A 13,800-nucleotide genomic window follows, 5' to 3' on the forward strand; every position below is an offset into this window, starting at 1 on the left:
CCCCGAACAGCTCCGGATGTAACCGAGGTACTAACGACTGCATTTTATTTTGCAATGTCTCGTCGTTAGCACTGTATTTCCTGTAGGCGGAGGCATGGACGACAGCGCGGTGCTTCCGCCTGCGATGGGTGCCCGCCCCCACCGCGTTGGAGGCGCATGTGATGCGTTTTGTGCACAGAATTGGTACCCTTTCCGCTTTTACCCGGGGCCGTTTGATCCGGAAGTGGAAAGTAGCCCAAGCGCTGTTGAAAGAGGAGTTGTTCGTTGGGACAGCGAGCCGGCGTTGCACACCAGGGTCCACCCCGTCGTTCACTGTGGGATATCTCTCCACACGTCCATTTTGCGATCCCACAGCCCAGACCGAAGTAGTTCACTTTTCCGATATGCAGCGTGGCTCCACCATCTTCCTGAACTGCAGTTAGCTCCAGCGACTGTTGCGTGGGCAAAGAATATGCTTCGCGGTCGCATGGTTGAACACCATGGGTCTCTGGCCGATTATCTGCTACACCGAGAGAGAGTCGCGCAAGTGTCGAAAGCGGAAAATTCGTCTGGTGAAGCACGTGAAGTTTCTACTCTGGCTTCTCCTTTGTCGCCAACAAGACCCCGTTCTGTTTCTCAAGTTTTCTCCCCCACCAGTGTGTCCCCAGGGACATCTCCCGTTTGTTCGTTTTCTACTGCATTGGGTTCAGCAGAATATAAGGCTGATGCTGCCTGTAGTTCATCAGGGCAGCAGACGGAAGTCTTAGCTTCGCAGAAAAATTCCCATCGAACTTCCGCTTTATGGCCAGGCGATCTCTTTTTGAACGATGAGACAGGTGGTACTGCACCCTCAGAAGCAGTGCAGAACCATGCACCCGAACACCGTTCATTTGGTGCAGAAAATGCCGCCTTGATTAGGAACAGCACCGCTGCCCAGAGCACCATGCTTGTTCCCGGGCAAGCAGAGCGATGTGTGAGATCTCCACAAAAGTGTGCGGGGGAAGTCCGGCAGCATGAGCACGGCACTTCTGGTCCTTCTGTGTTCTGTAGTGCTGGCAGGACCGATGCACCATCAGAGTACTCGCAAGTCCTCCAAGAGGATCTATCAGAAAGCGCTCACATGGAGGTTCCCTCAGATCAAATACCAAAACAAGCACAGCGTGCCTCGAGCCCCTCTAAGAAGGTGGATAGCTTCGGGACCTTAGCGCATGACCGTGCCAAGTGGGCTGCTGGCAAATCTTTTGTTCTACCAGAGACCAAACGGGACGACCAGCTTGTATTCAGGTTTTCTTCTGTGGAGCCGCTAAAACGCACGACCAGTAAGTGTAGAGGAGCGGACTATGCGGAAGATTCAGGAGCTGTATGCTGTCTTCCGTCACCGGCGGGCTGCACGGAAACACTAGAGCAACAGGAACTATACGCTGAGGCAGAAGTGTATCAGTCAATCATTCCAAGGCAGCTGCAGCACCCAGATTCACCTCTTTCAAGATCAGTGGGTGGCTCCTGCCGGACTGTATCACTTCCAGGTGCAAGTGAAGGAGCCTTAGGCTCTCCGTCCAGCGCTTGCTGGCACAATACACCAAAATGCGAACGCACACCAAAATTGTGGCTTTCTTCCAGCGATAGCTTTTTCTCCCTCTCATGCGACGCTCCGAGGGAGGTTCTAAACGCAGAGAGGCTGGCTTGCGCCTTTCTTGAGGGTAGGGCTGACCATGTGGACCAGTCGCCCATATCGATTGCGGCTCCAGCTCCTATCTCGAAATCCCCGAAGAAGAGCATGGTGGATTCTATCCTCAATCAAGGCAGCGCATCACACCGCAGCAAGCTCAGTAGGACAACATCGTCCGTGGATTTGCAAAAGATCCGTATCCAAGGCATTTCACATTTTATTTCTCCGGTTGCAGCTGAGCCGTCTCCCTGTGTTTCAACTTTATCTGCCACAGAAAGCAGCATATCAGGGAGTTGCGTGCTTTGTGAAGGCAGCGTAAACTGTCAGGAACTGTCTAGTTCGCGAAACGATTGGTCCAGCAGTCAAAGGCAAGGGCTTGCTGATCAGTTGTGCGGAGGCACGGGTGGCGGACCCTGTGTCTCCGCGCAGCTAATGCACAGACGCAGTTCAGTAGCCACGGAGCAACAGTCAAAAGAAACTGCGGGAATTTTCCCCGAATCAGAAACGTCTCGTGTTAGGGAACTTCGAAGGCTAAGGCGTGTGGTGCGAGCACTTTGTAATTCGGTCTCGGGAAATCATCGGCATTCGGAAAGGCGGCCAGCCGTTCAGTGTGGGTCACTCGATCAGTGCGATTCGTCTTCACGAGAAACCCGACCGAGACAACTGCAAAGACGTTACACTCGGAAAAAGTTGCACAAGACTGAAGTGAAACACCAGCTTGAAAAGTATGAGAGTGAAGAGCGGCCTTGTACTGGGCTACGGCGGCGATTCAGCTGCCGCTTGCTCCCACAGACTTGCCCTGCAGAGGGTGCTACTGTCCCAGGAAATATTTTGAAACCAGCGAATGGAACCCGTCGTCACAGAAAGGCGAAGCTTTACCGGAAGCACCCTGGAGTTGTCCCAAAGACGCGTTTTCCTGTCTCTGAGAGCACGTTACGTGCTAGTGAGAGTGACTGCGAACTCTGCGTGGGTGTACCGAGTGATGCAAAGTTGTCGAGGAGTTTCTTCTCAACATGCGGTACCTCAAGAAGAATTATTCGGCTGCCAGTATCGCTTTCTGACCGAGTGCGGCGAGGAACGCTAGGGCTTGCTAGGAGAATGCAGGGCAGTGTTCGCCGAAAGGTAAAAGTATAGCAGCATATGTGATCGCCGCAGTTGTTACTGTGTCATTTCTGTTAGGATGACGTCCTTTACTTTGGGAAACCTGGAGCAACCAGTGTGCCTTTACCCGTAGAGGCTTGCACGGCGCGTGGGATTCTAACTGCTTAGTGCTCGACTCCGAACGGCACCAGTGACACCCTTCGCTAGAGCGGTTCGACTTCGGTACATTTAATGCTCGAACGTGATTGATGGCGCATTATGCCGTAGCGCCACATTGTGTGTCCGTGCTTATTTGACCTGGGGTCTTCTGGGCTCATGAGGTAGCCAGAGTTCGCACGCTGGAAGCCCTCCATTCATAACTGGTTCAGCGGTCCTTGTGACTCGGTACTGAGCCGAAATTTGGCCCAGTTTGCGTCAAGTAGTGTCGCCGCTAATGAGGCATTTATCGCTTGCGCTTTCTACGTCTTCAACATCTGCATGAGTAATAAGCATCTCAGATCTTTTACTGTCCTCTCCCCACCTCCACCTTGGCAAAGTTCCCACCGTACTACTTTTCGGGCGAACTGGAACATTTCCATGTTCCGTTTGACTCAAGGTCTTGAAGAGCTTTCCAGGAACCAGTACAGCTCTCCTTCAAAGTAGCGAATTTGAATTTTATGCTGTACATAGCTACGCCTTATATGCATGCGAGCGTTGGTCATATTGGCTCAACAGGCGGTGTGATGAAGAGCATCGCGTACAGAACGATGCGGGGTCCGCACACATAACAGAAGTACTGTTTCGTATCACGACCCTTTTTGACGTTTTTGACTCTAAATTCGTGCCATGCAAACGCACTTGCCAGCATCAAGCTCCTCAAAGAAATCTGTTGATGAGCACGCTTTCAGAGACCGGCACAGTCACCGTGCGTTGCCACATGTGATGAACCATGTCCGAGCGAGCGACTGCGCTTGTTTTAGCGGTGCACAGGGGTTTGTGGAGCCGGACATGAACTACTGGGAATCCCCACGTCATCACACGCTAAGAGGCCCAAGAAGCCTCGAAATGTGGCTTGCCTTTAGCGACGCCACACGGCGAAGCCTTGCACGTCGTGCTGAAGACTTCGTGTGCGCGTGGTGTTGCAGCCCTGGCCTCTTGTAAAGTAGCTTCCCAGTTGCTGTAACTTTAAAACGCTTATCGATTGAACCCCTAGACTTCGGTTTCACCGCGGCAACACGAACAGCGCGACGCATTGAAAGTCCTTGTGGAGCAGTCAACGAGACAGGATTCGAATGGCCACTGAGAATTAAGTGTTCATAGCGGGAAGGTCTAGGTTCGCCCGGAGCTACATAATAGCTGGAAGAATTTACCTGCCGATGCCTACCCACGACATAGTTGAAGGCGGCAGGTGGCGAGAAAGGGTAACGCGTTGACTCCAACCACGCGACGTGACACTGCCGTTGTGTGAGGCCTTGGGAATTCACCGCCGAATTTCCCCTGTTCAGCATGCACCTTCGAATGAAGTGCCCTGCTTGACTGCTCAAGTTCCCACCCCTATGTGTCAACGCCGCCAAAACTAAAAGTGGCCCTGCACACATTGACGAAGGAAACGCTGCCACTGCCAAAAGAAACAGCGGTAGCAGCCTCCCAATTACCCGCCTCGGCCTTAGACTGCCGCCAGATTTTATCCTGCTTTTTCCCAGCACCCCAGAGTCTGGCTGGTTCGCTTCAATTCGAACCTCAACCGGCTTTGAGCTTCGGTCAACGCTGCACAATACAGCCTCCTGTGATTGGCAGCTTACTTTACTTGCTTCCCAACGTTTTATCTTGGTAGCCGGCTGCAAAGTGTTAAGATATGCTGCCTTTCTGTCAATTGGTGCGACGCGCCGGCCTTCTGTGTCTGCGTTTTGAGCTATCCTTTCTTGATGCCTTGAATGCAAGGATACACCTCTGCTTCGATACGATGGTACTGAACATAAAACGCCATCATGATGCCGAGTTGCCGACGTGCTTAGTTCCTCAGAATGTGATGAAGTAGTGGATTGGTCTCCAAGGAAATGGGCGCCTGTCGCTTTATGGGCATGAAACTCAATTTTGCCGCGAGTTTGAGGCATTAGCGTCTGCGTCGCATTTCTTGGCTTCCTCGTTTGTAGTCGCGGACTTCTAACACACTGGCGCCCCATCACTCCTGGTACTGCTGCTTTCCGCTGGATTCCTCCAAACACTTGTCCATCAGGTGGTGAGGCAGGCCGGACTGTTTTCTCCAAGTAGAGGCGTGATGGCGTTTCCATTGTTCCTGCCTCGCTAATTCCGCGCAAATTTGGTGCCCTGGATCCTCCTAACGAAACATCCGGCATGTTTCGCCTGCTTCCTCGCATTGTCAAGCATGTCCGCGCGATGGTCCTACCGCACTTCCCCGCCGCACTAAGGAAGCTGCTACCTTCGCTGAGATGCCGCGGTGACAGTAATCTGTCTCGGCAATGCGCTTTCTCGACTGAATTATCCGCACGTCGAAAGCCTATATTCTCCTTCTCAGCATCTGATGATAGCTGCACGGAGGGTTGACATCCTATAGCCAGCGCGTTCGGCTCGTGACAACTTCCATAAAATTTGTTCAACTCAAACAATGCAGCCCCCAGACTTTCCTCGTTTTTCCCCTGCGTTTTAAATAAGCGCGTAACCTTTAGCGAGCTCAAGCCTTGCGCCGCCTGCCCTTCTTCGAGCAGTGCCATACACTTCTGCTTCGAAAATATGATCCCGTTAGACAGAGCCTGTAACTTCACGTTCACCACTCGGGAGATCGCACTGGTTTCACGAGCCATTTGCGCTTCGTCGCGAGGCTTCGCAGCGCTCTCGGACGTAGCAGTAGTAGTGTGCATCGATATCGAGCGGGCATGCGAAGAAGAATACTGCCACACCGAACAAAGCTGCTCCTCTAAAGGGGCGCGCCGCTGAGAAGAGACGCTAAACGACCCAGCAACAAGCGCTGCCGCTGAAAGAGATTCAGTAATGAGACAAAAGCGTGCCTTGTGAAGTCGTATCACTGTTATGCATGCCTTTGAGCTGGTGGAAGCGAACATGGACATTGCCTGCCTTGCTGTAGATTCCATAACTTTGAAGCTGCCGGCTGGTAATACTTCTGTGTAGCCCGCGAGTGAATGCTCCATTACAAAGCTATGTGACTCACTGCAGTGGGCTGCTATACTCTCTGGCAGCAGCGCAAGCAGGCAGTCAGGTGGCGAAGAAGCCGTCGAAGATATCTCACCACCTAGAAGTCTCTGCGAAGGATAACGCTGCCCAGTACATGCTCTAGACATTTTTCCAGGTGTCTTTCTCATCGCAGAAGAAGGTGACAACTGCTCAATTGAGCTCTGTGAGCTGGCATCCACTGTGACCAAACATGTCTTTGTATCTGAAACCGCAGACAAAGTCCCGGGTTCTTCGGTGGCCGACTCGTTGCAAACTCGCCCATCTTGATCCACTGCTGTTTCCAACGAGTTCCCTTTCAGATGGCGAATTAAACACTTATGATGCGCCACCAGGTGATGGCAAACCATACGCTTTGCCCATACAACTGTTGTTGGAGCTAACTGCAGTTCAGGAAGATGACGGAGCCACGCTGCATATCGGAAAAGTGAAATACTTCGGTCTGGGCTGCGGGATCGCAAAATGGACGTGTGGAGAGATACTCCACAGTGAACGACGGGGTGGACCCTGGTGTGCAACGCCGGCTCGCTGTCCCAACGAACAACTCCTCTTTCAACAGCGCTTGGGCTACTTTCCACTTCCGGATCAAACGGCCCCGGGTAAAAGCGGAAAGGGTACCAATTCTGTGCACAAAACGCATCACATGCGCCTCCAACGCGGTGGGGGCGGGCACCCATCGCAGGCGGAAGCACCGCGCTGTCGTCCATGCCTCCGCCTACAGGAAATACAGTGCTAACGACGAGACATTGCAAAATAAAATGCAGTCGTTAGTACCTCGGTTACATCCGGAGCTGTTCCCCCGAATTTCTTCTCAATTTGATGAGAAGCAAACTGTGCTCGCCGCTCCTGCTGCCACTCATCGAAACTTGTGAACACTCTAAATTTCTTCGCTGTAGTTGACGGCAAAGAAGCCACCAGTGGTTTAGCCACAAAGTGGAACAGCCTTGGTGCGTGCAAGAATATAAAAACGATAGAGGCGGCCTCTATACGATCCTTGTATTAGTTGCATCAACTTAAAAAGCAGCGGCAATGGAAAACTAGATATCGATATACCACTCAGGTCACACAGGATGCACCAACTTTCGACCTTTCCCGCGACGCACAAGTACCTGAAAGAACCCAATGCAAACATACGCAATAGCCACAGCCATAGAAACCCAATGACAGAGCTGCCTCGATAACATCTAAACGTCAACTGTTCATCGGTCTTGTACATAGGTCACGCATCCGCACTGTCCCGTCTACGAAGCATCAGCACCTACTAATCGCACTGAATTCCTGAACTATGAAGTCCCCCGGCGCAGTGGCAGCCAGTACTGCAAGTCAGCTTACCTTAGGAAGAATTCTAGACAAAAGATGATAAGGCGAGTAACCTTCTCTTCCACCCCACCGTCCCTCTGCAGCTGTTGCAATCTTTGCAGTGAGACTACAAGAAGCGGCCGCAACTTCCTGTCCCTTCCATGCCAATAACATGCGCCCAAGCTCCGCAGCTCATAGTACACTTCAGACTCAAGCACCTGTCAAGCAATTCAACAAGGAGATAATGTGATAATAATAACACAGCTAATCCACCGAAAAATTACAGAAGCACAAGAGGGCACGCAGGAGCCTATTTAGCCAGGAGCAAGTGTGGAACTTTTGGCTGTGGCTCAGGAGCAAATGAGGAAGACTTACGGGAAGCTGCTGTCTCCGGAAAGACAGTGTTGATTGTAGAAGGTCGAAGGTCTTTTGAGTATCAAAAGAACAGCTGTACAGGTATCTCAGCACGAGTTGTTCCAACCAGACTGGTTGTACCCCCAAAATCGTGCTGGGATCTCGACTTGCTGTGTTCTCGACATCCTCTTCCTGTGATTCCAGAAGCTGCAAGAGGACCTGTTCTATGGCGTCCTGTTCTTCCTCACTGACCGGCGTGTTAGTGAAGATTTGTCTGTCCTCGTGATCCTCACCAGCCGATGCGATCCACTCAGCCAGTAGCTCTTCCGGTAGCAACCAAGAGCCCCGCTGGTCCCCATCTGTCACATCGAAGCAGATCTGGCCCAGCAAGAGGGAGTGCTCCTGAGATGGAAGCACTTTGCGGAGGACCGGCTCCCACACATTAAATTGACCCGCACCCTGCAGTGCCATGACGTATTCAGTTGACACTTCAATCCCCAGGCTTCCTCCCTGTGGGCCGACTGCTGGAAGCGCTACATCGTGGCCCACCACTTCTGGGGCAGGCTGCGTGTGTTCACCGCAAGCAGCACCATATATATTTGGCTTCATCTGGGCTCCATGGTCGTCGCAAGGTATGCCCTGTAGGCAGGCGCTCCTAGCAGTGAAGCTTGTTTCATGCCGTTCATTGCGTTTGCCAGTATCCAACGAGGGAGGAGAAGCCTCATGCGTAACAGCAGCGTCACTAAACGTGGATTCAGCCGTCCAAGGCGCTGCATGGGTTGAAGATGCTTTAGTTTCCTCCAAGGCAACGAGGCTTGACAGTGATTCCATTGCACCCATAACACCCACGCGGCGCAAATACTCACGTGTGAAACGTGCGCAGCAGCTTGTGAAGTCTTGAGTTTTGTAGCTTTTTCAGGCTCCTATATTTCGACACCTAAGCAGCTGAACATCATATTCCCTGCATATTGGGGGCGAGTCACAACAAAGACCTCCCGCTTCTGCCGACTGCGCGGGTCGTCGAAGACCTCGTCGAGAGCCACAACTATGGGCAAATGCCACTTAATATGTAGCTCCATTGCATATTCTGGCGCGTTGCTGCAGAATCCAGGGATAGTACATCGCCAAGCTCGTGAACTTAGGACACTCTAGGGGGATCAACACCACATGCTGGATGCTGTGGTGTCGAGGCCATCTGAATGGTTTGTTCCTATCTCAGTGAAGCACGTGTACGATATGTCAACGCCCAATCTTAACTCTGAGTTTTAATTTCACACAGTTGTATTGAGCGCGTAAGCTGGTCATGCAGACTGTCTACAGGATGGGAGGGGAGCTTCCCTCCTGAAAACATTCGATTGATACTTTTCTAGCCTCAGACACTCGATTTGAGCCGTTCGCCTCACCGAAGTCGTTCAGTGTGCTGTTTCAGTGCATCGCTATTTCGAGCTTCAACCGTGGATCCAGTCTCTTTCTCCTCTTGTTGCTGTACGTGCTGCTGATGGATTGGTGGCCAGAGTCCGACTGATTGGCTCCTGTCGAAGTGATGCGTCAGTGAAACACGCCTGATCTACAGGTCTTCTATTGCCGTATAGCAGTCGTGAGTAATTGCCAGTATGTGCGTGTTCTTCAAATGCGTTTTCCAACAGGATACTTCCTCAACCGTTCCTGTGGGGTCCCACCATGAGACGACACTGGAAGACGCTGACGGACGTGTCCTACCCTTCCCCTTAGGCCAAGCTCAACTGCTCTCCAAACAGCGCGATAATTGAAGATGCTCCCCCCCTTATTTTGTAGCGTCAGAGGAGGCACTCATTTTGCTTGGCTCAGCTTTCGAGCTGTTGCACGTGCTAGACAGCACATTGCAAGGTTACGAAACTAACGCTAACAAGGCTGAGTTCGAAGAATATTTTCACAAGTGGGGCTTTAAACTGTGTAAGAATACAGGCTTCAAAGGATCTATTGGTTTCACAAGCCCGGCAGCAAGCAGGTTATTTGGAGATCGCCAATGGCTCCGGGTGGAATCGCAGCAAACCGCAATGGGTACAACCACTTCAAACAATATGAGGAATCGCCAATATCGTTTTTTTTTTATTCAAGTTTTTGCATAATAGTGGCCAATGGGCTATGATTTTTTGAGGCCTACGAAGGTTTGGTGGACCACTGCAACGGAAAATCTAGGTGCTTGACCTAAGTCTACAGGTATTACTGAAACCGTCTTCATAGAGGCAAATGCGGTTGGCTCTGGAGGCTCATATACAAACAAAATGTTAAGCTCGTCGATGCAGCGCCAACACCGGTTCCGGAAAATAGTACACGCAGACACAGCAAAGGGAAAAAGAGCTAACTTCAGTAAGAAGCAGGTACAGCCTATGTAGCAGCAGAGCTACGATCAACGGTTGACTTCAGTAGAATTTGCAGCAGCGGAAGGCTCATGGAACGAAGCAGAGAATCAGTGAACAGAGCAATACGGCGAATGAAAGCGCTGCGTTGGTGAGGATCACACAAGGATCAATTGATGTCAGACGAGCAGAGGTGACAAGGTACGCCGTATACCGAGCGGCCGCACCGACGGCTTGGAATTTTCCGAATGTCAAGGCATGAGGCACTTGTTAAAGAGCTGCCATCCACGGAAATTGGAGGCTAGAAGGTCAGGAAGAATCCGCAGGAGGTGAGGGGTGAAGGTCACTACATTAGAGATTTTGGCATTCCATCCACGCCGAGGCAAGAGTACTAAGAGATGCCACAAGAGAGACAAGAAACGGCATCATTGAAGAGCCAGAGCCCAGGAGTTGAGGGAGAAGAATCCCCTAGGAACCAGTAATTATGCCGAAGTTTTCAGTGTGTTTCCATCACGGGGCCGAAGGCCGTCGAAGCCGCCCAGCTATGAATGCAGCGGACCCTAACGTAAGAGCAAGGAGATACCAAAGATGCAAGTGCGTAAACAGTGCCCAAGGCTCATGCTGAAAGAAAGAAGCGCACCTTACCAGAGAAAACGCTGGCTAGTGTGACGGCCCTCAGCACGCAGTCCAAGGGAAAAGGCAAGGTAGGTAAACCGCAAGATTTCGATGTGGCGGAATGGAAGCCGCACTGCTGCAGTCCGCAGGCATTACAATAGGGCTTGCTGGTGACCTTAAAAAGATAGCTAGCTGATGAACTATAAGAGGTTAAAACGCTGAACGAGGACAGGAACTTCTTACTAGTAGCGAAATAAGGCAGTGTATCAGCAAATTAGCATACGTAAACTAGACGTATCTGTGAGTACCAGGAGATTGGGGCTGGCGATAGCGCCGGCACCGTTGCAGGACTTCTACCCACAGAGAGTTGCTGAATCACTTGATCGTTCCTGGTTGAAGACGCGGTATCAAAGCACCCACAATCTCGAGAAAGGGGGCAGTAAGAGGGTTCCAATTCCTCAGGACATCAATGACAGAGTTTCTTCGAGAAATGGCTAGTTGTATTATTCGACAAAGCAGGGACGCTCCCTCTCCAGCTTGTCAGACTGAGTGTAACAAAGCATCTATTTCACGGTACAGTTGACTCAATTCTTGGTGTTACTCTCGGCGTGTCCATCGTTCTGAGTTGGTAGAAGGAGGATATGGGCTGAATGATGCTTAACGGATTTTAGAGCTGCTGTAGTGCACAATGCCTACTGCTGCGACTACTGTAGTGCACAGGCACTACAATGGGGCTGGCTAGTGTCCTAGAGATGATAGCTAGCGACCTACAAGCGGCCGCAACACTGGAGGAGGACAGGACCCTCCCAATAGGATTAAAGTAAGAAAAGCTGTCTATTAGTTCTAATGAATACGTGAAATGTGTGGAAATTGTGTGGAGACTGGGGCTGGCGATAGCGCCGGCGCCAGTGTGGGCCTCCTCCCCATAGCGCCTAGGAGGCGAGCTCCCAGAGTGGGGCGAATCGAACAGACAGATTTGAAACACTTAAGAATTGTCGTATTTCGATGGAATAAAGCTATAGTGTCCGAGAAATGGGGCTACGCTAGGCGTAGTTTGTAGGCCTGCTCGAGGGGCAGGAAGCAGCGTAGTCGCAGCAGTAGGCGCCGCGCACTACAACTACGCTTTTATCTGGCCCACGAGTAGGGCGCCCTATGAAAAACCTTCTACCTTCGACGCACCTCTCATGAAACAAATACCAAAATATCAATAATCGCTGTCATCATTCAAGTCCTGAAATCGATTTTCCTTAAAAGCTCCCCGCACTCAGGGCTCTTGCTTCCTTGGCCCTGTGGGGCGGTGGCCCGCACCGGTGCCCTATCGCCAGCCCCAATATCCCAAAGTTATTCACGGACACGTCTAGTTTATGCATGCTAATTTGCTGATAAACTGCCTTACTTCATTACTAGTAAGAAGCTTCTGTCCTTGTTCAGCGCGTTAACTTCTTATAGGTCACCAGCTAGCTATCATCTTCAGGTCACCAGCAAGCGCTATTGTAGTGCCTGCGCACTACAGCTGCTGACATAAGCCCGACTGAAAATGAGAGTCGCTGCCGCGAGTAGGCACAAAGGGAAGCCGAGCTAACGATTGAGCTGGCTAGATTGAGGTTAAGCAGTGCCAGCTGCTAACGACGTCTTTTTTGTGGGAAAGAAATGAGCGACGCTGGATAGAAGGTCACCTTGCAACGGAATCAAGTGAAACCAGAGACAGAGAGAGGCAGAAAAGTTGTTGGGTCTAGAATGACGCGGTTGCAACGGCTAGAGGCAACGCCCGGCGGCTGAAGAAGCCCTCCATAGTTTTGACTGGGTGATTTAGATGCACAGCACTAAACGCAAGACTCCACGCGTGCAGTACTATAAACATGCATGTCTCGCCAACCATAATGTTTGCTCCGAGCTTCGAAGGTCTTTTTCTGTCCACAGTGGGCAGTTGTTACATGACCGTGGCGATTGTAAAGCACGTGAATAAAGAACTTTTGAAATTGCCCTAAACATATTGACCACATGCTCTAGGTAGCGATCCGCAGTTGAGGCGAACAAAAGCGGAAGGTAAAGTGATGGTTGCGGAACTCAACTGTGGAGTCTTTGCTCTTCTGTTGAGCTGCGCCAGTGTAAGAACTACAGAATATCAGGCGCTGTTCATGGGACGAAGTCCATGCATGTCGAGAAAGGGCCCTCCGTTGCTCCAGTGACTGCTTGCGTGAGCGTTTCAACAGGCTGTGATACTGCTGACTGCAAAGTTGCGCTAGGGTAAGGCACATGTGGAACAGTTGGCGAGCAACGGGTATGGGCGTTTGGGGCCGTGTTCGTGGGAACAACTTTAAGTTTTTGTACGCTAACAGGCTGTCGCCACCAACGAAAGCTTATGCTTGCGATCGCTGCGATATCTGCCTGTCTTCTGTGAGGGTCTTAAAAGATTGTCGACTTCGGTCGCAAGCAGTGCTGAAGTTTAAGCGCCTTCAGGAGTAACTGGAGCACGTTGAGTAGATTACTGAGGTCGTCGAACCAGAAAGACGGTAATCTGCTTATGTACACCTTACAAGTATGTGGCTGTGAGGCCTTGAAGTGCCGCTAGAAAATTTAGCGAACGAGCAGTACGGTCACGCGGAGGCGCTGATGCACTCAGTTACTGCAAACCAGTGGGAGAAGAAACGTCGGTATGCGCCGTAGTTTAAAGGCGCTTAATAAGTGAGACCTTCTGCCGAGGGCAGTGACAAGGGGGAGAAATTCTTAACCATATGCCTAATATTTCTGCAGAAAGGGGTTCATGGGCTGGCAAACGAAGCCGATAGATTTGCGTACTCGTTCGAAAAACGCTTTTATGCCATAGCCTGATACGTCAGTAAATAAGTCGAAGAGCTTGCTTTTGCCGGGAGCTGGTCGGGTCGTGCGATAAATAACGCTCTGCTGAAGGTGTAGTGCGCGGACACTACAATATTGTAGTGCACAGGCACTACAATAGGGCTTGCTGGTGACCTATAGACGATAGCTAGCTAGCGACCTACAAGGGGTCGCAACACTGGAGGAGGACAGGACCCTCCTACTAGGATCAAAGTAAGGCAATTTGTCTGCGACTTAATATGCATACGCTAGAGGTGCCTGAAAATGCGTGGAGACTGGGGCTGGCGATAGCGCCGGCACCAGTGCAGGCCTCCTCTGTAGTGCATGGCACTACAATTGACCTTCGTCGCCACCCGATACTTGCTAATGTGAGAAGCATGAATAATATTGAATATCTTAGCGCTTAAAGCACTGTGGGAT

The 13,800-nt window shown here is 51.2% G+C and overlaps 1 protein-coding gene across 1 annotated transcript; it reads right to left on the reverse strand.

The window, feature by feature from the left end:
* Nucleotides 1-4,640: 4,640 nt before the first annotated feature.
* Nucleotides 4,641-8,419, reverse strand: ENH_00085230 (hypothetical protein, conserved; the record flags this gene model as incomplete). Its single annotated transcript, XM_013583569.1, has 5 exons — nucleotides 4,641-4,697; nucleotides 4,984-6,650; nucleotides 6,989-7,044; nucleotides 7,268-7,452; nucleotides 7,610-8,419. 5 exons carry the CDS (start codon nucleotides 8,417-8,419, stop codon nucleotides 4,641-4,643), a joined length of 2,775 nt encoding a protein of 924 aa, XP_013439023.1.
* Nucleotides 8,420-13,800: the final 5,381 nt, after the last annotated feature.

This window comes from Eimeria necatrix, genomic scaffold (assembly GCF_000499385.1).
Source record: "Eimeria necatrix Houghton genomic scaffold, Enh_scaff984, whole genome shotgun sequence".
Classification (NCBI taxonomy): domain Eukaryota; phylum Apicomplexa; class Conoidasida; order Eucoccidiorida; family Eimeriidae; genus Eimeria; species Eimeria necatrix.